The sequence below is a fragment of the Orcinus orca genome, chromosome 21, assembly GCF_937001465.1.
Source record: "Orcinus orca chromosome 21, mOrcOrc1.1, whole genome shotgun sequence".
Classification (NCBI taxonomy): Eukaryota; Metazoa; Chordata; class Mammalia; order Artiodactyla; family Delphinidae; genus Orcinus; species Orcinus orca.
In genome coordinates this window covers 5,189,821-5,212,050 of record NC_064579.1, presented here as the reverse complement: position 1 = coordinate 5,212,050, position 22,230 = coordinate 5,189,821, and the positions used below count along the sequence as shown (strand labels likewise).

At 49.3% G+C, this 22,230-nt stretch overlaps 1 protein-coding gene across 5 annotated transcripts in view; it reads left to right on the top strand.

The window, feature by feature from the left end:
* Nucleotides 1-22,230, top strand: part of PLEKHA2 (pleckstrin homology domain containing A2) — a 57,005-nt gene that overhangs the window by 5,787 nt on the left and 28,988 nt on the right. For 3 of the 5 annotated variants that reach the window (XM_004284894.3, XM_049704282.1, XM_033415054.2), the window contains 2 exons: nt 5,741-5,904; nt 19,856-19,912. In XM_004284894.3, the coding sequence (XP_004284942.1) occupies nt 5,764-5,904; nt 19,856-19,912 (198 nt within the window). In that variant the 5' untranslated portion in view covers nt 5,741-5,763. Of the gene's footprint in view, nt 1-2,295; nt 3,197-4,213; nt 4,394-5,740; nt 5,905-19,855; nt 19,913-22,230 lie in introns of those variants that run through there. The other 2 variants (XM_049704283.1, XM_049704284.1) reach the window with 2 other exon arrangements.

The following is a 22,230-nucleotide window of genomic DNA, read 5'->3' as shown; positions in this document are numbered from 1 at the left end:
ATTTCCTGTAGAAAATTTGGAAAATATGGAAAAAAATATAGATGTAGATAAAATTCGCCTGTGACCCATAGATAATAACTGCTAATATTTTGGTGCCTGGATGTCAGTCTTTTTCTATCCAAATATAGAAATATAAAAATAACACTTAGAGGACTGGGATCATATTCTAAATCATATTATTGTATCTTTAAAAAACTTTGGGGGAGTTTTTCCCTAATTCATTTAAGTACTTGAAAACATAGCTATTTAAAGATTGTGCAACATTTCCTTATGTGAATGTCCTATCATTTATTTATTATTCCCTAATCATTTGGACATTCAGGGCATTTCCAACTTTGTGTCATTATAAATTCTGTTGCAGTTGCCATAGTTTTATTTTAATCTGTATTTGCATCTTTGTTTATTTACTTGGATGGAATTCTAGAAGTAGAATTTCTGGGTCAAAGGATAGGAACATTTTTAGCTCTCTAGTTCCATACCGCCAAACTGCTTTCCGGAAAGCTTCATACTACTGTCCCGGGTGTATAAGAATCCTAAGAAGTGTCTTCAGGAGACAGCCTTCTTACTTTTCTTCCCTGCTAATGCTTCAGTCTCCCATTGGGACCTGTTTTATTTTCTTAGGGTCTTGGTCCCAAGTTGTCTCTTGTATATTAATGAGCCTGATAAAGATGTCCGTTGTCTCAATTCCTAGGGGAGAATTTTATTCTTGGCTTGAATCTCCTCCAATGATGGAGGCTAAGGCACTGGAATGGGCAGTAGAGGAGATATTTGGGACGGGGATGTTGCCCTGTGCCCTCATCTCATTCGATGGTGGGCAGCCATTGATTCTTTTCTCATGAGCTTCATCTCGTCAGCTGGCAAGTGTTGGCCAGGAATCTCAGGTTAGTTGACATTTAACCCATTTTCTGCTGCTGATCAATGGGTAACTCCATGCAAAGTCCCTTTCTTTCTAAAAGTTTCACTTTTGGGAATTCCCTGGGGGTCCAGTGGTTAGGACTCTGTGCTTCCACTGCAGGGGGCCCGGGTTTGATCCCTCCCTGGTGGTGGAGCTAAGGTCCTGCAAGCCTCGTGGCCAAAAAAGAAAGTTTCACTTTTACCATCAATTAAATATTTAACATATTTTCATTTGCAGCACATACTTAGCAACTTATGTACTAAGGAAATCTAGATGGTGTAAAACTTGCTGCTTTTCTATTTTACTTTTCATTAAGGTACATTATTTACTTATTTGAATTATTGAGGCTATGTTTTGGTTTTGTTTGGGGTGTGTGTGTTTGTGAGAGAGAGAGAGAGAGAGAGAGAGAGAAAGGGAGAGAGGGAGGGAGGGAGACGGAGAGAGAGAGAGAGAGAGAGAAATTGATTGTGTGCAGACATAATTTTTTTTTTGCTGTACGCAAGCCTCTCACTGTTGTGGCCTCTCCCGTCGCGGAGCACAGGCTCCAGACGCGCAGGCCTAGCGGCCATGGCTCACAGGCCCAGCCGCTCTGCGGCATGTGGGATCTTCCCGGACCGGGGCACGAACCCGTGTCCCCTGCATCGGCAGGCGGACTCTCAACCACTGCTCCACCAGGGAAGCCCCACACATAATTTTGATTTGCATTTAACAAAGTCTAGGAAGGAATGTGAAGCAGGAAAGAAACATGAAAAAATGTTCTGCCTCACTGGGCGTCATTATATATTTAAACTAGCCACAGTTTAAAATAATGAGAACATTCAATGTATGTAAGATTATAGCAATGGTAACAATATATTGCTGGCTGCAGTGTAAACAGATGAAATACTTTTAGAAAGCAATTTTGTAATAAATCTCAAGAGTTATAAAAGTTCATAACCTATGGTCTAGTCTTATTACTACTTGGAATTTATGCTGTATCCATGTGTAAAAGAAGAAGAAAGTATAAAAAGATGAATTTTAGCATTAGAAAAATTGGATATCATCTAACTGTCTAATCATGGAGAAATGGTTTAAGTAAATTATAGTAAATCCAGTCCAGTGATGTTATGCAACCATTAAAAACACTGATTATAAAGACTGTGTAGCAACATGGAACATGTTTACGGTATAATTTAAAGTTTTAAGAAGGTTGATTATGTGGACAGAAGCATGAAAAAGCATGCAAAAGTGAAAACAGTTGGCTAGAGTGATTTTTTTTTTTTTTTTAGCGGTACGCGGGCCTCTCACTGCCGTGGCCTCTCCCGTTGCGGAGCACAGGCTCCAGACGCACAGGCTCAGCGGCCATGACTCACGGGCCCAGCCGCTCCGTGGCATGTGGGATCTTCCCGGACCAGGGCACGAACCCGTGTCCCCTGCATCGGCAGGTGGACTTTCAACCACTGCGCCACCAGGGAAACCCTAGAGTGATTTTTTTTTTAATGCTAGCATTGTTATATTGTGAATTTTGCACTAGAAATGGAAGACACTGGGGAGATTGGCGTGCTTTGGAAAGACAGGGTGCTGAGTGCGGTGGGCCGAGGTCCCTTGCTGGGCACAGAGTCTGTGCTCTTTCTTGTCCGTGTGTTGTGATGGCCTAGGAGCTCCTCGCTCGGTGGTCTCGTTACGGAATCAGAGCGAAGGTGGAGGGGCTGGCCTGAGAGAGTACTGTCCGGTGCTCTGACACAGCCAGAACACTTTGCACGCTGCCCCAGGAGATGGGCTGAGAGTCATTGTCCAGTTGAGGGACCCAGGATACAGTGGGGGTGGGCATGGGGCAACTCCTGGGGCGCATCACCCAGTGTCACCCTCCCCCCAGTATTTTTACACTGGGGAACTCGGTTAAAATGAAATTTAAGATAACAAGTGATTTTAAAGTTTAAAAGACAGGCTAGAACTGTATAACCGAGGAGTGTCATGCAAGTTGGAAGGGACATTTCGAAGAGGTGATAGACAGTATGTGTATGTGCATCAGGGTGTCCTCCCCCTTATGGATCGGCTGCTGGTGCTTCCTTTTCTCCCCTCCCTGCCTGGTTTTCGGGGCTGGGGGGGTGGTGGCAGAGTTAATCCCATCCGAGGAGCCTCTCTGGGAAAAAGGGGAGGAGCCAGCGGAGACTTGGACGATGCTGGGGGGCAGGTTGAAGAAGCAGGGAGAGGGGATTGGGGGCCGGTGGCGGCTGGCTCTCTGTACCAGCAGCTGCTGGGACAAGGGATGCACCCACGGGATGAGGATGCACTGTCAGAGGACGGGGCTCGGGACCTCAGGTTTGTGTGTCTGTGCCATCTTTGGGTTTGTCGCTTCTGTGTGGGTGGGCTTGTTCGTTCTAACCACACTTCCCGTGTGATGCTTGGTTCTCCTGCCGCCCATCCTGCCCCCACCCACCTCCCACATGCTGATGAGCCCTGTGACTCAGCTACTTCTCAGGACATCAGAGCAGCTTTTTTTTTTCTGGGCTAGAACCACAGTCAGGAGATGTGTAACCAGATTTCTTCTTTTTATCATCTTTCCTTTTGGTCCCTGAGGGTCCTCTCCCACCATGCAAGTGGGAAGCCCCCTCTACAAGAGTAGACTGTTGGAGGATTGTGGAAACAGTGGCTTCTCTGGCCTCTGACTTGAGAAAAAGACAGGCCCCTTGGGCTGAAGAGGGGACATTGGAAAGGCAGCGTGAAGTCGGGTGCTGTGCTTACTGGCTGCACCCAGAGACAGTTGGCTTTGTCATCCACTGCAGTTTATACCCTTCCCCTTAGAGATGTCCCGGGTGGCGACAGCGCTGAATCCCCCGGAACGTCTGTCTCTGTGGCTGCGCTGGCATCAGGGGAATTTGCTGAGTTTTCTTGGGGGTTGGGTGCACCCTCACTGCAGGGCTGACCCAGCCTTTCTGCCTGGGACTCCTGATTTCCCCTGATTCCCTGGGGGAAGCTGCATCCTTTCTCAGGGGTCCGCTTCCTCCCCAACCAGCGCTGGGCCTCTCCCTCCCCATTTTTGACCCTACCCCTTGGCTTGAACCCATCCCTCTCCCTTTCCTGAACTCACTTTGGCCAGTGGTGAGACGGGAGCTGGGATGGAGGCTTAGTTTGGGGAGGTACCGAGGAGCTGGGGATCTGGCCACAGGGACCTCTGACCACGTGATGCACTGCGTGCAGGGGTGTCTCCCCCCTGGCCCTCACCCTCGGGGTCCTCCTCTCCCACTGTGCTGCTACTTCGTTCTCCTCTGCCCTCTTTCTAAACCTCCTCTTTCCACTTTTTCTCCTTTTCTCTCCTCCTCTTTTACTCCCTTCTAGCTGTGCTGTTTCATCTGTGTCCTGTTTCCCTGCCTGCTTTCCTTTTTGTCTCCCATCATTGCCCAGCGAGTCGCCGCGGGATCCCCTGACCCGCCTCCCTCCTGACTGAGTCATCTGCCCCGTTGGGATTCTGCCTGACCTTACCTGGAATCAAGGGATTCACTGTTTCCTGGCATCCTGGTGTGTGAGCAGGGTATTTTTTTCTTGGGGCAGCGTCTCAGCACCGCAAGGCCCCGCCACCATCCACATCCTTAGAATTCGCCTCGTCTTGTGGGAATGTGTGTCTCTGCATGTGGGACTTTCCTCCTGGCCAGGAAGCCTGCGGGCGTGGCATCTTGGTAGCTCAGGGGCTCACCCAGGGTCATGGTGCAGGGCACGGCCCGAAGCCAGCCGTCTCTCAGCTGTGCTTAGTCATAGGCTCAGGGCCATGGCGGGCTTGGGTCACAGTGAATTTTTGCTTTGTTGGAGCCAAGCAGGACCAGGGGTGGGTGGGGTGGGTGGCGTCTGTCCTTGAAGTTCTGACTGTCACGTGGGGTTTTCTAACCCTGGGCACCGTGTTGCACTTCTGCAGTGCATTGTGCGTCCAGGTGGGGTGTAGCTGCCTGTTGGAGGGTGCTTTTCCTCTTGGGGAGGAGAACAGAGCTCCTGCCTTTTCCTTTGGCTCTTTAGACAGACGGAAGGGAGCTGGGAGAGGGGAGGCCTGTCTGAGGGTGCGGAATGTCTCAAATCGCCGGACCCTCTTCTGCAATCAGGAAAGTGTTCAGGTTTGGGCTTTCTTCTGCTCCCTCATTCCTTCGATTACAAGTGGCTTCTGGGAAATGGCAAAGTGAAGGAAGTGGTCCTGGGGCTGAGGGGTGTGGCCCTGCCCCAGGAACCCCTCGGATTTGATTCCTTGGTACCTTCATGGAGCTGGAGGGGCTGCTCTTCACACCTGAATTCTCGGCAGAATTTATCCAGGTGTTTGCACGGGAGCTCAAATCCTTTCTGCAATAGTTTCTTTACGTATAAATTGGGTTATAACCTCCTTTACAAGGCTTTTCTGAAGAGTGATAACAATACCTAGTGTTTATGAATGCTTTGTCTGTCACGTACTTAATTCTCGCCAAAATCTGGTGTAGGTCCTATTATTATCCCCATTTTACAGACGCAGAAACTGAGGCATGGAAAGATTAAACAGTTTGTGGTCACACAAACATCAGTAAGTGACAAGAACTGGGATTTGAACCCAGGCCCCTGACCCAGGGGCTAGACTCACATCTTCCACGCGTGTAAAGTTGCCTAGCGCTCTGCTTGGCACGTAGTGGAGCCTCAGGAAAGTTAGTTGAATTCATGGATTTTGGTGACTGTTCATGGAACAGAGTTGACAGAAGTTTCCAGGGTCTGGTTGGGGTGGGACATCTGGGGCCCTGGGGAAGGACACCCGTGGGAGAGGGTGGCAGCCTCCCTTCTGCAGAGGGGAGTCAGGCCGGAGTGAGGCACCCGCTGTACTCTCCTTCTCACGGCCCCTCCCTCCCTCCTGCCACACAGGGTGATGTGAGCAGAGCCCAGGAATGCCTTATGTGGATCGGCAGAACCGCATCTGTGGGTTTCTGGACATCGAGGAGAATGAGAACAGCGGCAAGTTTCTGCGGAGGTACTTTATTCTGGACACGCAGGCCAACTGCCTTCTCTGGTACATGGACAACCCCCAGGTGAGAGGTGGTATGGGAAGGGGCAGGGTGGCCGGCCGCCCATCATTGCTGGGGGGATGCACACAGGGTTAGCCTCAGGGGCTCCCTCTGTCATGGGCAGCACAACCTGCTGGTCAGGAGGGAGGGAAAACCCCACAAAGGCACGCGCGCGCGCGCGCACACACACACACACACACACACATGCATACACACACGCATGCACGCATACACACATGCACAGGAAACCATCCCAGACCTTAGCTGGAGGAGGAGGAAGCTCATCTGTCTCCTGCCTCTGGGGATCTGGTGCCTTTTCTCAGGCCTAGGAATTTAACCCTTGCACAAGTCCGGCAGAGGCCGGCTGGGCTGGATGCAGGCTCTGAGGCATGGCTTCCTTCCTCTTACCTGTGTCAGGAGTGCAGCCTCGTGACCACTCCTGTTCTTCCAGTCTGGGGCTCCTGCCCAGCAGAGAATTGACCTGGTTCCCTGAACTGGACAAAGGTTGGACCTGTTTGGTCTCCTGCTCAGGGAGTCATAGGATCCTGGGTGGGAGGTGCCTTTGGGGGCCACCCAGTTTGTGACAGATGAGAAACTGAGGCTCACATTGGAGTTGACTTTGGCAAGGACGCTGCAGAACGGGGTGACTCGCTTAGCGTTCTGGGGCATGAGGCACGAAGACAGCCCCCGAGGCTTTACTGCTGTGCCCGGGAATCCCTTGAGTCATCACCAGTCTGGGAAAAAGTTGCTCTGCTCCTGATTTGGGATCTCAGGTCTTCTTTTCTGGCGCTCTGAGTGTTGTTCAGTCTTCCCTTCCTGCTGCCCTGGAGCAGTCTGGTGGGTCCCACACCCCTTCCCGCCCCAAGGCCTGGCATGGCCTGTGGACCCAGCAAGGTCGTGGGTCACGGCCCTGTTGGGGCGGGAAGGGGTGTGGGCTGAGAGCTGGCTCTCGTTCAGAGACTTGGGCAGAGGAGAGTCTGAATGTTAGGGGAGGGGTTTTGCTTTAAGAGGTGAAGTGGAAAAAATCCGGGTACTCATCCTCTAGAGGCCTTTGGCATTTGTCCTCTGGATTTGATGGCTGAGAGAAAATGCTATAAATACAGACAACGTACTCAAGTCACTGCCACTAATCACCTTCTCTGGGAAAGACTTAACCCTAAACAGAAGCCCCATGTTTCACCCCACATCCCTGGTAAACCCTTCTGTGGGCTACTTTCATTTAACGTGCTGAGCGTGCAGAGTGAAACCTACACACAGACCCTCCCATCCTTGACGTACCTGGAATGCTCGCCTCTTACCATGTTTTGGTCTTGGGTTTGCCTTTGGGCTCTGCTGCATCATTTTCCCTCCATTGCTCTGCACGGGTGCCCACAGCTGGGCCAACACATCTACTATGAAAGGAAGTAGCATTTAAGGTGCTGCCTTCCCACCGTTGGAGGGATTGGACTCAAGTCTTTGTTGCCAGTACACTTGGCTTCTGATGGGCCAGGGCTGAGCCCCAGGCTGGGGTCTCTGGGTCTACTCTTTTCCCTTTTCTCCCTTTGTGTACCTTCTCCTGCTCACCTGCCTTATTAGCTCAGGTGTTTCGAATGGATTTTTGTCCTGATTTACCTGCTTAGTGCCATGCTCCCTGCCTGGACCGTTGTTATCGGAAATTCACATGCTTGGGGAATCCTGCCCAGCTGTTGCCAGCTCCCTCCCCTGAGACTGGGCCCTCCTTCACGCCCTGGGCCACAGGCTGAGGGTCTTGCTGTTGGCAACGGATCACCCAGGACCATACTGCCACCGTCTCGAGTCTCAACTGTTGGCAGTGCTCGGGATTTCCCTTGCTGTGTCCTGCCCTCTGATTCGGCTGTTCCTTGGTTCCAGAACCTGCACTTCCCTCGGGCGCTGTGCCTCGGGCCGCCTTGCAGGGGTCTCTGGGGTCAGCCTCTGCGGCAGGTTGCCCCCTGCCCAGGGCAGCCTCCTGCACCTCTCTGCCCCCTGAGCTGTCAGGATGCTCTTTGCTCCAGAGCCTTCTTCGAGCTTGAGTTACAAATAGAACTTGTGGTCCCTGCTCGAGATTCTTTACATTTTCCCTGGAAGCAGAGGTTTCAGCTGGCTTGGCAGATGCCTGGAAAAGGAGAGTCTTGCTGTGACATAGCAATAGTTCAGAACATTTTACTGCTTCTTCTTCAGTGGTTAGCTTAGCAACAGCCGTTCCAACTAAAGGGTAGATCTTTTTCGTAAGCTGTAAAATGGTATCAGTGAGCATTTATTAATATGTGCCACGCTCTGTTCTAAAGACTTCATTGGTTTTTTTTTTTGAGTATATAAATGATTTTATTGCATAACAGTTAGTAGGCATTTTGGATACAGTTACTCTAATTTGGGACTTCCCTGGCGGCACAGTGGTTAAGAATCCGCCTACCAATGCAGGGGACACGGGTTCGATCCCTGGTCCGGGAAGATCCCACATGCCGTGGAGCAGCTAAGCCCGTGCGCCACAACTACTGAACCTTCGCTCTAGAGCCCGCGAGCCACAACTACTGAGCCCCCGTGCCACAACTACTGAAGCCCATGCGCCTAGAGCCCGTGCTCCGAAACAAGAGAAGCCACCGCAATGAGAAGTCCATGCACCGAAACGAAGAGTGGTCCCCGTTCACCACAACCAGGGGAAGCCCACGTGCAGCAACGAGGACCCAAAGCAGCCAAAATTAAATAAATAAATAAATTTATTTAAAAAAAGGCAGTTAGTCTAACTTTAAGACTTTTTCTAAATAAAACATTTAGAAAACTGGTTTTATTATCTCACTCTTATATTTTTATTTATTTATTTTTATTGGAATATAGTTGATTTACAATGTTGTGTTAGTTTCAGGTGTACAGCAAAGTGAATCAGTTATACATATGCATATATCCACTCTTGTTTTAGGTTCTTATCCCATAGAGGCTCATTGGGTTTTCATTTCATTCCGACAGGTCTAGTTGGTAGGCATCATCCTCATTCTAAAGGTGAGGTGGGTGAAGCAGAGAGGGAAAGAAATTTGCCCATGGTTTTGTCATAAGAATGTGACTGAGCCAGTATTCTAACCCTGGCCGTCTGAATCCAGCTCGCCTGCTCTTATTGCTGAGAATGAGACAGTCATCCTAATGCTGCTTGGGAGGAAGGAGAGCTCTCAAAGGTGAGTCTGTGATTAAGAAAGAGAAGCTGGGGGACTCTCAGGGCTGGGAGGTCCTCTAGAGGGCAGGTGGTCGTCTGGCTTTTGATCCAAGCGTCCAGCATTTGATAAATGTGTGCTCATTGAATGAACGAATGAGGCTATCAGAAGGGATGCCTTTGTGAAATGCAGAGTGTCCAGCACTGTTCTCCCGGGACTGGGGATGGAGTCTACACCCAATGCAAGCTCTGCAGAGTGGGGCGAAGCAGGGAGCCAGGAGTCAGGAGGAGATGGATGGGAGGTGACCCAGAAAAGCAAACTTGGGGGGAGGGGGGTTGGCCTTTCCCTGTGGAGAAGGACATTGGGGACTGTGTGTAGTTAACTGAACATCTTAAGTTTATAAGGAAAAGGAGACACCTGATATAATAGTTTAGGTATTTAATAGGCATTAATAAGCAGGATTTTTTCTGAACTCAGGTCTTTGATCTTTGCCTGTTTAAACCACTTGGAAGTCGGTGTTTGGGAGCCTGTTTTTACTACCACTGCTACTAGTATTACTAACTGCGGGTTATACTTACTGAGCGGTTGCCATATACCAGCCATTGTGCCGAATGCTTGGCATGTGTTATCTCATTAGGTCCTCCCAGTAATCCTGGGGCGCGGGGACTCTCTCACTTTCTCTGCAAGGTGCAGAGATGGTCAGCGGCTTTGTTCAAGGCCATGCAGGTGGTAAATGCCGAGCGGGCCCTGGAGCCAGGTCTGTCTGGCTTCAGCGTCTGCACGCCTCATCTTTGTCTGCCTCTTTCCTCCAGCAGATGTGTGTGGTCCGTCCTGTGCAGGGTCCTGGAGATGGTGTGGAGGGGAATTCACCAGGAAGCTTCAGGTTTAGTTGGGGAGGTGAAAACAGCACACATAAAACAACAGTGCTAGTGGTTGCTGAGGGGGCGGGGGGCAGGGGAGGGACGGAGTGGGACTTTGGGACTAGCAGATGAAAGCTTTTACATAGAGAATGGATAAACAACAAGGTCCTACTGTGTAGCCCAGAGAACTGTATTCAGTATCCTGTGATAAACCACAATGGAAAAGAATATGTTAAAAAAAAGAATGTATATATATATACACGTATGACTGAATCACTTTGCTGTACAACAGAAATTAACACAACAGTGTAAATCAACTATACTTCAATAAAAAAATAAAATAAAATAAATTTACTGGTAAGCAGCAACAACAAAAACAAAAAACCCTACAGTGCTAAAAAATCCCAGTCCCTCTTTATTTATTATTTTAAAATAAATTTTAAAATTTTATTTATTTATGTTTGGCTGCGTTGGGTCTTCGTTGCTGCACACGGGCTTTCTCTAGTTGCAGCGAGCAGGGGCTACTCTTCGTTGCAGAGCACGGGCTCTAGGCGCATGGGCTTCAGTAGTTGTGGTGCATGGGCTCAGTAGTTGTGGCTCACAAGCTCTAGAGCGCAGGCTCAGTAGTTGTGGCGCACGGGCTTAGTTGCTCCGCAGCATGTGGGGTCTTCGCGGGCCAGGGAATCGAACCTGTGTCCCCTGCATTGGCAGGCGGATTCTTAACCACTGCGCCACCAAGGAAGTCACCCAGTCCGTCTTTATAACAAGGTGGCGTATCATTAAAGTGAACAGCCCAGATGCCAATAGTTTGGGTGAAGGAGAAGGGGTTGCAGTTTTCCCCTGCGGTCCAGGGAAGATGTAGGGCCTGGAGGTGGAGTCTCAGATGGAACGGTCCCAGGCCTGGGAGACAAGAGATAAGGATGAGGTCCTGGCTCTGCCACTGAGTTGTTTTGTACGTTAGGCATGTCATCGTAGGCACTTTGGATGATCCTTAACACGGCTTTTCGCCCTTCTGTTTCCCAAGGGGCTGAGACTAGAGCAAGACCTTTGAATTCAGCATCATTATTTAACACATATTTGCTAAATATGCCCCATGTGCCAGGCATCAGCCTAGATGCTGAGGCTGCGACAGTGCATTAGACAAAGTCTGGGCCTTCCTGGAGCCTGCACTGTAAGTGAGGATATAGAGGATTAGATAAAATTGCTGCAGGGGGAACTGCAGGGCACCCCTTCAAGGAGGGGTGGCTTAGATCCAGGTCTGCAAGGATGAGCAAGGTTAGAGTCATTATTGCTACTAGCGATTCACGTTTGTAGCGCATTTTACAGGTCTGAAGTGTTCTCACTTACAGTATCTCACTTGACTGTTAGGCGCCTTGTCCTAAGCACAGCCTAGGGGGACAGGAGGGCACCTGTGAGGGAAGCAGCATCACTATGGGACAGAGGCAGCACCCAGGAGGGAAGGCGAGCTTGCCTGCTTGGAGGGTGTTCAGGCTTCAGTTCCCCAGAAGGAGACCCTGAGACCAGGACTCACCGAGACAAGGATTTGTGGAAAGTTCTTTTTTAAGGAGAGAACTGGGAAGCAGGACAGGGAAGGGGAGGGAGCCCGACGAGGGTCTGAGCTCAGGCCGAAGTCGGCAAAGGCTTAGCCAGATGCCCCGGGGGACCTGCTGTGAGTGGTCCCAAGGGAGCTGGCTTCACACACCGCACTGTGGACGGTCATGGTCTTGGCTCTACGCAGGAGGACGGAATGGATCCACTAACCTGAGGACAGCCCTTGGAAGCAGAGCTGCAGCAAAATGGCAGATTTAGGAGGCCAGCGGCATGTCCACTGGCGGGATGGTGGTGCGTGTGTGTGGAGGGTCAGCGTGCTGGACCAGGTACAGCCTTGAGTGCCTGATGGAATTTAGAATCCATATGATAAAGTATGAAATCAAGGCTTTATTAATCCAGGCAGTGGTGGCACCAAACAGATAGAGGATGAAACCCATTAGCTAAAAAGGACCCTATAAATGGAAAGTTTCAATACTATTGATTATGGCCCCTGATTTGGTTCATGCATTTAAAAATCAACCTGCTGACAATATCGAGCACACAGATAATTCCTGAATAGAGACAAACATTGGCTGGATTTCCTGCCAAACATTACAATGATATTATGGCACCAGCACATGTATTTAATTTAATGTTGGTCCCTGTCATGACAGAAGAGGTGAAATTTCTTAATTGGCCTGCTCTACTTTATTACCGACCGAGTAACCAACTATGTTTTAGTTGCACGGCGATGCTTACGTACAACTCTTGTGAGGCTCACGTGGATAGGTAATTGCGAGACTAAATTATATTGTCCCGAACAAAGGATAAACAGAAGCATGAAAACAATATTGCACTAGATAGTTGTCCTTGTCAGATTTACTCTGTAGATTGTATTTTCTCTCTTTTGCCAGTAAATACTCAGATGCTTTTACTTTACAAAGGCCATAATGTGAATTATGAATCATCATAATATCCAAAAAGATAGCATTTCTCCTCGTAACTCTGGGACCCCGATAAAAGCCCTTTGCTTTTTGCTTTTTTTTTTTTTTTTTTTTAAAGCTGAAAGCCATTCTTTCCACTGAAAGGTGCAAAGAGCTTCAGCAGTATTACAAAAAGATGGATATTTGGCTACATTTTAGTAGAAAGAATACAGAAGAGTGGTAGAAAATGATATTAACATATAACATGGAATGGACAATAGTTTTGCCTTAAAGCCTGGGTGAAAATTGCTATTTTTTTAAAAAATTGCATTTTCTGTATCAAAAACCTCTTTGAGCAAATTTGGCTGAAATCCAACAATGTTTAAAAGATTTTTGCATCATATGCTAAACCTGCCAAGAAAGTCAAAATGCCAAGAAGCAGGATGATAACTTTCTTTAAAAAATGGCCAAGGGCTTCCCTGGTGGCGCAGTGGTTGAGAGTCCGCCTGCCGACGCAGGGCACACGGGTTCGTGCCCCGGTCCGGGAAGATCCCACATGCCGCGGAGCGGCTGGGTCCGTGAGCCATGGCCGCTGAGCCTGCACGTCCGGAGCCTGTGCTCCGCAACGGGAGACGCCAAAGCAGTGAGAGGCCCGCGCACCGCAAAAAAAAAAAAGGCCAATACATACACGTGGTATAAAATTCTAAATGTGGGAAAGCTGATTTAGTGACATGTGTCTCCCTTCCACTCCTGGCCCCCAGTCACAGGTCCCCTAACTAGAGGCAGCCAGGGTTTCCAGGTTCTTGTGTGTCTGTCCAGAGATATATATTCTCAGCACATAAAACCATCATGATAACTTTCAGATCTTTATCAGTTTGGGGGGCAAAGTGTTGTTAATTCATGGATTTTATGTAATTGGTGTATTAACTGTCCATGGAGACACATGATTTCAAGGGTTAAGTGGAATTTCTGGCCTGTTTTTGTCCATACTGGGTTAGCGTAGAATGCAGAATGCCTTTGGGGAAAAAAACTCCAACAAGAAGATTTCGAGCAACAGATCTTTTTTTTTTTTTTTCATCAAAATGCAAATTCTGCTTAGGGTAAATTATTATTAAATTAATGGTTTTAGAATTAAAATGTTGTATGGACTTTTCGAGAGTTAATATAAAATACTGTAAGTGTAATTTTGTTTTATGCGCTTTCTATAGGAATCTTACTCTTTAGGGCGATTCTCGTTTTTATAACAAGGTGTACTTTGTTTAAATTAAAAAGAAGTAAAAATTAAGAAGCACTTTGGGGCAATCATGTTAATAGCTAGCACTACTGGGTATTAAAGTCCAAGGAGCTGAAGAGGTGGAAGCTATGAAACTTAGCAGAGGTTTTACTAATGCAGAACCATGGGGATGACTGTTCTGAGTTTTCTTAAAATTTGTCTTCGGTTATATTGTCGTTAAGTTTTGCTTTAGATTGTAACCTTCAGCATTTGTTTAGTGTATCTGTTATATACATCTCTTTTTATATAGTTATATATCTATTTATATACAAAAGAATGCCATTTTATTATTTTTAAAAATGTCTCTAAGGCAAAGCAGGCAACTGTGTGTTTGCGAGAAGGGCCGCATATCAGATTTTGCTTCAGAATCCATCCTGTTTAGTTACGTCAGCCAAGCACAGGACAACTTGATGAACACGTTAATTGGGAAACACCCCTGTTTTTGAGCCTCTGTTGTCTCTACCTCTGACATTGTTGCTGTGAAGATTAAATAAAGTAATGAATGGGAGAGTGCTCTGATAAACTCTAAAGCACTACAGAGGTGCTATTTGTTCACGTTTGTTCTGGCAGTGACATCAGGATGGGCGGGGAAATGGGAGGGCCTGGAATCGGGGAAGACAGTGAGGAATTTGTCCTGGATTTTCCTGGGGTGTCTGCACGGTGGTGGTGCAGTGGGAACAGAGAGGAAGGGACAGATAGATCTAAAGGCCGATTGAAGGAAGACGGTGGCAGGCTTGGTGACTGACCGAAGGGCGAAGTTCAGTGGTCAAAGGCGTGGTAACCTGGTTGACTGTGGGAGAACGTGGAGCGGCTGATGGACGTGGGGAGGCTGGGGAGGGAATCATTTAGAGCTTGGAGGGGACGTGATGATTGAGTTTGAGGCAAATGTGTTGGAGGCTGAGTTGAGGAAAGGTGTGAGGAGTGGGCTTATTGAGTTTAAGGTCCTGACTGTCTGCCAGGCACCCAGGAGACACATAGGAGAAGGTCAGAAGGCCCAGCATCTCTCCTTCCCCCTGTTCGCTCTCTGAATCCTGGTCTTTTGGAGTTTGGCACCCAAGAGCCAGTTTGACTAGTTCTTGCCCTGCCCAGTTTGGGCAACTGTTTAGGGCGTCTTGGTGTAACCCTGCTGGTCCGGCTCTTGTATTTACCTTTCGGTGATAATCAACTCTTAGATAATGAGCAGGTCCTGGTAGATGTGAAGGACTGTCTCACAGGAGGTGGCCTGGTATAAAGGAAAGTGCGTGGTATTTGAGAATCAACAAGGGCTGGGTTCACATCCTCGCCTGACTACCCAGTACCCATGTGACCCGGAGCACTTGCTTCTCCTGCTCCATCCCGACTTTCCTCATCTGTGAAATGGGTTGTTAGGGTGAACTGACAGTGTGCAGCAGGCTTGGTGCAAAACAGACTCTAAACATCTGTCAGTTTCCGCCTTCCTTTCTCGGGCTGTGCTTTGCCAAGGCACCCGATTGACTCTGGGAGTTAGGACCTCTGTCTTCACTCGGCTGCTTGAGGAAGTCATTTCCTCAAGGTGAGGCTTAGAGGACTCGTGGTGAATGATGGGGCAGCCGTAGAACCCTCTGGCGCTGACATTCCATGAATTTAGGAATCTGTAGATAGGTCTTCTGGTCATTTCTGTGTTCTTGTTACTCTCACTAGAAGATGGGGACATTTTTCTCTTTCAAGAAACAATGTTGCTTCTAGCAAAAAGGCTTCCCCTGGGAGGTGTGTCACATCTCTGTGGGCACCTCAGCTCCTTCCTTGGTGATGGGAAAGAATCAACCCCCTGCTTCCCAGTTAAGGGAGTGGGAGCTCCCTTGAGGCCCTTGGTGGCAGGAGAACCCTTGAGCAGAAAGCAAGGGTTGGCCGCACCTTCCTAAAGCCATCCGCCATTAAATAGGAACGTGCCTTATGCCCTACGTTGTTCCAGAAAACTTAGAAGCCCCAGAAACGGACAGGCTGCTCCTGCCTCACAGACACCCAGCGTGGGGCTGGGATCTCCTTTCCCCTCTCTGCCCACTGCCCTGGCGTCTTCCTCTTCCCTCTTGGTGATGGTGCAACGACAGGGTGACTGGCCTTTCTCACCCGCTGCTGGGTCTCCAGTGCAGAGTCAGCAGGCCCAGCCAGAGTCTGCAACTGGGGGCCTGAGACCTGGCCGTGGGGTGGAATCACCTTCGAGCTTTAAAAACATACAGGTGCCTGGGCCCTACCCTTTATGTTAAAACCCTGGAATGAAGCATGGGCATTCTTTGTATGAAAACGTCCCCAGGTGATCCGTACAGGCAGCCTCCCCACCAACCTCTGTCTCCACTCCCCGTCTGCTGGCCCCTCCCTAACCCCTTCCTCAACTCCCTCCCCCAGGTCCTTGACTCCCTTCTACTGGGGACCCTTTCCTTTCGCTCCCCCCTGCACCCAGTTCCTGTCCCACAGGAACCCTGCCCCAGGACAGGGGAACTGCAGACTCAAGTGACACCCAAGTTCGAACTTGAACAGGTCTTCCCGAAGGCACAATGTTTGCCAGTGGTAGACAGAAGCTGTCCTGGTTGTCCAGTATCCTGTGAGGGTAGCAGGCTCTTAAGGACTGGTTTGGGAACTTAACCACCATGCAAATTGTGTTTTCATTTAAAAATCGAGTTGTCTCCTGGGTAGAGGAATAAGATGCTACTCATGTCCTCAGAGTGCTTAAAGTCTAGCAAGAAGAGACTTAAACTCACAGTAAAATACAATACAAAACTCAGGGCTGGGGGCTTCCCTGGCGGTCCAGTGGTTAGGACTCCGCACTTCTACGGCAGGGGGGCACGGTTTCGATCCCCAGTCGTGGAACTAAAATCCCGCAAGCCGCACGGTGTGGCCAGAAACAACAAAAAATCCAGGGCTAGACTTTGTCATGTAGACCGGTGTCCTCAAACTGGGCCTATTTAGGGGATGCTTGAAAATGAATGTGCACTTTCTGACCATATTCCACTTGATTCTGATTCAGTGTTTTTCCGGGTGAGGCTTGAGCCTGGGCCTTTTAAAACAGGCTGCCCGGGAGAGGCTGATGTGCACCAAAGTTGGAGGATGGCGTGCACGAATTCAGGCGGGGGTGGGAGGGCAGGGCAGGCTGCCGCGGTAGGCGACAAGGCTTTGTGAAGGCAGGGCCTCCCATCCTTTCCCCGGAGGACGTGGTGCTTGCCTGGGCTCTGACACCTGGCCCTCCCCAGGCGCTGGGCCCTGGTGATCCTGCCCTGACATCTGGCTGCGAAGCCCTCTGCTCAGGCAGCTGGCACATTCTTCCTGGCCCGGGAAGTGTCTGCCCGGGGCTGCCATCCTGGCAGCGAGCTGTTGTCATTCATCTCCGAGGTCCAGCAATCGGAGCGGACACTGAGCCATCCGTCTGGATCAAGCCTCTGTGATCTTGGCGCTATTTTCTCCTGTCACTCACTTCCCCCTGGGTGGGGAGGAAGGTGGGGGGAAGCTGCATTTTCAGACATGCGTCAGATTTTCCTGGCTCCTCATGGAGGAGGGAGGTGCCTGTGAGCCTAGGAGCAGGCAGGCCGAGGGTGGGCCGTGGTGAGGGGCGTGGGGACACGCCCAGGGTAGCTGGGCCGGGAGACTGATGTGGCCTTGTCTCTGAAGCGGGAGAGTTCAGGGGGGCAGGGGCTGAGGGTGGAGCTGCCCTCCCTCTGGAGGGTAGGGGGGAGAAGTCGTTGGAATGGGATCAGCTCATATCTGGCAGGACGCACAGGTTAGTGTCTGAGTGGCTCCCCAAATCCCACTTCATCGCTTGTAATTCAGACTAAGGCTCTGGAGGCCTTCAGGCTGCGGTTTGGGGTGAGGAAAGCAAGTTGAGCAAGAGTGGTTCTGAGACTTGGCATCTGCGTCTTGTAATTAGTGCTCTGGGCCGGGGATGGGAGCTGCCCTTTGCTGGGCTTGCGCTGTTTATTCTTATGTAACTCTCACAACAAGCCTAGGGAGTGGGGCGGATGAGCCCCATTTTATAGGTAGAGAAACTTGCCTGAGGTCCTAGGGCGATAATGTCTCAGGTGGAATTCCAGATGCTCAAGGGTTTGAAATGACAGTGTGCTGCGTCTAGGGTATCAGCGTGGAAGTCAGGAGACCCGAGCCAGTTGTGTGACCTTGAGCAAATCCCCTCACTCATGAGTCACTTTCCTCAAGTGCAGAACAGGGGCTGGGGGAGGGCCAGGCGCCCAGTATCCAGCAGAGGCCTGGGGTGGTTCACGGCCTCCTCCGGGTCAGTGTCAGCTGCTCACTGGCCTTTTGGGGTGCTGTGGCTCCTTTATGGACTCTGATTTAGGGATACAAGGCCTATCTGTCATTACCCAATAGAGATTTTTCTTTTCTTTTTTTTTTTTTTTCGGTACGCGGGACTCTCACTGTTGTGGTCTCTCCCATTGCGGAGCACAGGCTCCGGACGCGCAGGCTCAGTGGCCATGGCTCACGGGCCCAGCTGCTCTGTGGCATGTGGGATCTTCCCGGGCCGGGACACGAACCCGTGTCCCCTGCATCGGCAGGCGGACTCTCAACCCCTGCACCACCAGGGAAGCCCCCAATAGAGATTTTTCTAAAAAAACCCCCCAAAAACAAATGGAATCACTATGTAGTTAAAACAAATGTGTAAATCTAATCGTCCATTTTCAAAATGCTAAATCAGCTACTCAAAAGCAGCTTTTAGACTTATGGCCTCATTTGCAAAAGGGGGGAGATGACCGTTCTAGATTTCTCTCTAAATTTCTTGAGCTCTGAGAATCCTTTTGTTGTGGTTTTATCCCCATCCATTTTCTTGTGAATAGGAAACTTCACACATTGCCTTTGCTTCAAGTGATGCATGTTAATTTAGGTAATTGGGCCTAGAAGGACACTTCCCTGCCACCTAAGGTATTTCTTAAGGGCAGTCTCCTGGAATGACGGGTCATTTCACCATAGACCCTTTAGGAAGTTTACTAAATCCCCATCGTCCTAGGTTTGCCTCTGTTTATTGCTTTGAGAAGACCCCAGGTCTTCAAAATGAGGGCTTCCAGGTTATTCTTTGAGGCCTACGGCAGCAGTTTAAGAGGCCACCAGGAGCTATGGACACCTCAGGTCCCTGTGGGATTGGATTTGCCAAGTTATAAATGAGAAACTCCACAGCTGTGATTTCTCATCTTGGCCATTTTTTTGGTACGCTACCGCCCGTGTGTCTTCATCACTTCATTTCTGACAGTGGAGAAGTTAGAAAACCGAAGAGATTGTGCCAGGGTAGAATATTGCCAGACAAGGTGCCTGTGAGTTTCTTGATGTTTTTTAATAGTGCACTGACTTAGTGTTTTATAGTGTATGGACATCATTCCGTTTGGTACTCATAAGTGTCCTTTGAAATAGACTGAACAGCTATGTTTTTTTCTTTTCTTTTTTTCCTATATTGTGTGAACCTGTACCCTATTTGTTAAGAAAAGAATTTGAATTTGAAGAATTTTATATATATATATATATATATATATATATATATATATATAAATATATAAAATAGCTAACACTTGTTCAGGGTCATCTATATACCAGGGACACTTCCAGGTGGTGTAAATCTATTAACTCATCCTTAGAACTGTCTGGTGAGGTAGGTACTATCATTATCCCTCTTTTTACAAAGGGAAAACTGAGGCTTAGCAGTGAAGGAACTTATTCACAGTCAAATGGTGGAGCCCCCAATTTTAACCACTGTACTAGAATACCTCTCTATAATAAATGAGGCCAAGGGAAATGTTAAGTCCACATACCCACAGCAAGAATTATCACTATTTTACAGACGAGGAAAGTGAGCTGAAGAATAGGTAAGTGACTAGAGAATGAACTTATGGTTACTAGTGGGGAAGGGTAGGGGAAAGGGATAGTTAGGGAGTCTGGGACTGACAGGAGCACACTGCTATATTTGAAAAGAATAACCAACAAGGACCTACTGTGTAGAACAGGGAACTCTGCTCGATACTCTGTTAACAACCTAATTGGGAAAAGAATTTGAAAAAGAAGAGATACATGTATATGTGTAACTGAATCACTTTGCTGTACACCTGAAACGAACACAACATTATTAATCAACTGTAGTCCAATATAAAATAAAAAATCAAAAAAGCAATAGGTAGGTGACTTGCTCAAGGTTGCAAAGCCAGAAAATGGCGTCAACGGAACCAGAATCTTGGTCTTCTGACTCTTAGTCGTGCTTCACTGCCTCAGATAGCATCCTTCTTAAAACGCAAAACATGTGTCTTTCAGAACCTGGCAGTTGGGGCAGGAGCCGTCGGATCTTTGCAGCTGACCTACATCTCGAAGGTAACGTTGGCCTGGAGCTCTGGGGATTCATGGTCCGTGAGTAGGTTGAGGATGTAAACCAGAGGAAGCGTCACACGTCGGGCATTGGCATCTGGGGATGTTGCTTGGCCATAAAGTGCTCCCCTTCCGCGGTGGCCCGTGGAAGCTTGTGGCTGACTGGGGCGGGGTGGCGTGTGGTCAGCAGGTTCTTGGAGGGTGGCCTGCGGCCTCTCACTCCTGGCACCCAGCAGCCAGTGATGCTGCCAGCTCCCGCAAAGGAGGGATGGGGGGTGGAGGGAAGAGTGGGACGTGACTTTGTTTTTGCAATCGGGACAAAAAGGAACACAACAACAAAAAACCCGGTGACTGAAAAGGATTCTCCCGAATGGCGTGGTTCCACTGGCGTGGCTCACGAGGAGTAAGGGCTGCACTGGAATTATATGCATTTCATTGAAGGGCCAAAAGTTAAATTATAATTAAATCACTGTGTTTTCAGAATGATATTTATATAATTATTTAATTATAATTAAATCCGTGTGTTCTCAGAATGATATTTAATGTTTAACAACAACAGACACGTGGTCAAACCAAAAGCGTGGGTTGAAGTATATTTTTCATCTTCCAGTGCATTGGCAATTGCAAAAAAAAAATTAATAAAGGAAAAAAGGAATTTAATATAAGGATATAGAGGTGAATTCAGTGTCTAACATTTTTATTTATTTAAATAGTTATTGGCCTGTGATGACTTCCTAGTCTTACCATTTTGTGTCTTTTTATTGTTATTGTTCTCCTTTTCCCACACTTGGTTCTTGGTAGGTTCGCACAGCAGAGGCCCTTCATGTTGGCCCAGTACCCAAGTAGCCTTAATCCCCTGGGCCTGTGTCATAAAATGCATGGATCATTAACAGCTAACTGTCCCTGACACCTTTCAGCTACAGGGCTGGGCTTAGTAACTGGCCAACTTGGGAGGAGTGTTGAGGGGGTCTCTAGAACATGGTCACTGGATCACTGTGGCGGGGAGGCTACGAGCGCCTCGAGGACGTCCCCAGATGAGCCAGGAAGCCATTCAGCGGCCAGATAAGGGCTGGAGGGTCCGGTGGGCAGGCCGTCAGTCCGTCCCCTGGTCCTGTTTGCACAGACAGGGCGAGAGCAGCCCCTCTTCCGTGCTGAGACCTGGGTGGGGCCTGGGGCTGCTTGCTGATGCCCAGACGGAGCTGCTGAATTCAGCTTTGTTCAGGGGCCCCTCCCTGGAGCAGGCACCAGCGCTGAACTGTGGTGCAGCAGTGATTAAAAAAAAAAAAAAAAAAAGGCCGGGAGATTTAGAGCCTCGTTAGAAAGAGGAGCTCTGTCCAGTGAGGAGAGCCAGGTGGCGCCCAGCCAGGACCGAGGTTCCGGAAGGCCCGCTCTCCCCACACACCCCTCACGTCAAGTCTCTTGGGGACCTCGGCTTCCTTGTCCACGTTCTCCCATCCTCAGGGGGGATGAGGCCCTGATCTGAGTGGCCCCTGGCTCCTTTCTGTAACAGGCTTCGGGAGTCCTTGGGCAGCCCTCCATCTCAGCTGGGCCGGAGGTGGGAGCAGCTGCAGGGGCTGCAGGCCAGAGTCTGGCAGACACAGCCGGGTGCCAAGGCAGAAGCTGCAGGCAGTGTCTGAGCGCCTTAGAGGGAGCAGGGAAGGACCTGCGAAGGGGGAAGGGCCTGTGGAAGCAGGCAATTTGCATGCCTTGTGGTTAGAATGTGGCCGCCTCCCGGCCCAGAGGTCGGAGGCCTGGGCCCGCCCCTCTTCTGTCCTGTCTTGCTGAGAGCTCATTAGGTCATTTCGTTAGGAGGTTCAAAGAAAGAGGATTCAGAGCGGGGAGCAGAGAACCTCAATGTTAATGAAACTCCAAACCCTCTCCTGTTTGAGAGGGTTTTGTCGTTGTTTTTCCTGATGGGAGACGAGTGAATACAATCTCCTGCAGAATCGTGATGTATAAACGTAGCTCAGATGAGGGTTTCTAGATTTCTCAGCTTGGGAGGCTGCCGTCATTTAGCAGGGATGGTCCTGCCTTTCACCCTTCATGGACAGGAGAGGCAGGACTGGATGGGTTTTGCAAAACCCACAGCTGCCACTGGGTCAGGTTTCACAGAGAGGAGAGCCTTTAACTGCTGCCTGACCCAATGTCAGAAAGCAGGGGTTTTCCCAGAAAAACATTTAGCCGGGCGCTGGTATCACATTCAGCGTTCCCGGTTACTTCTTGTTAACCCCTAGGTGTTCCCTCCCCGAGGAAAGCGTTTGCCCGGCAGTGGCAGCCTGGCTGGAGCGTCTGTGTGGCCTCTTCGTTCAGGCGTGCTCCTTCTT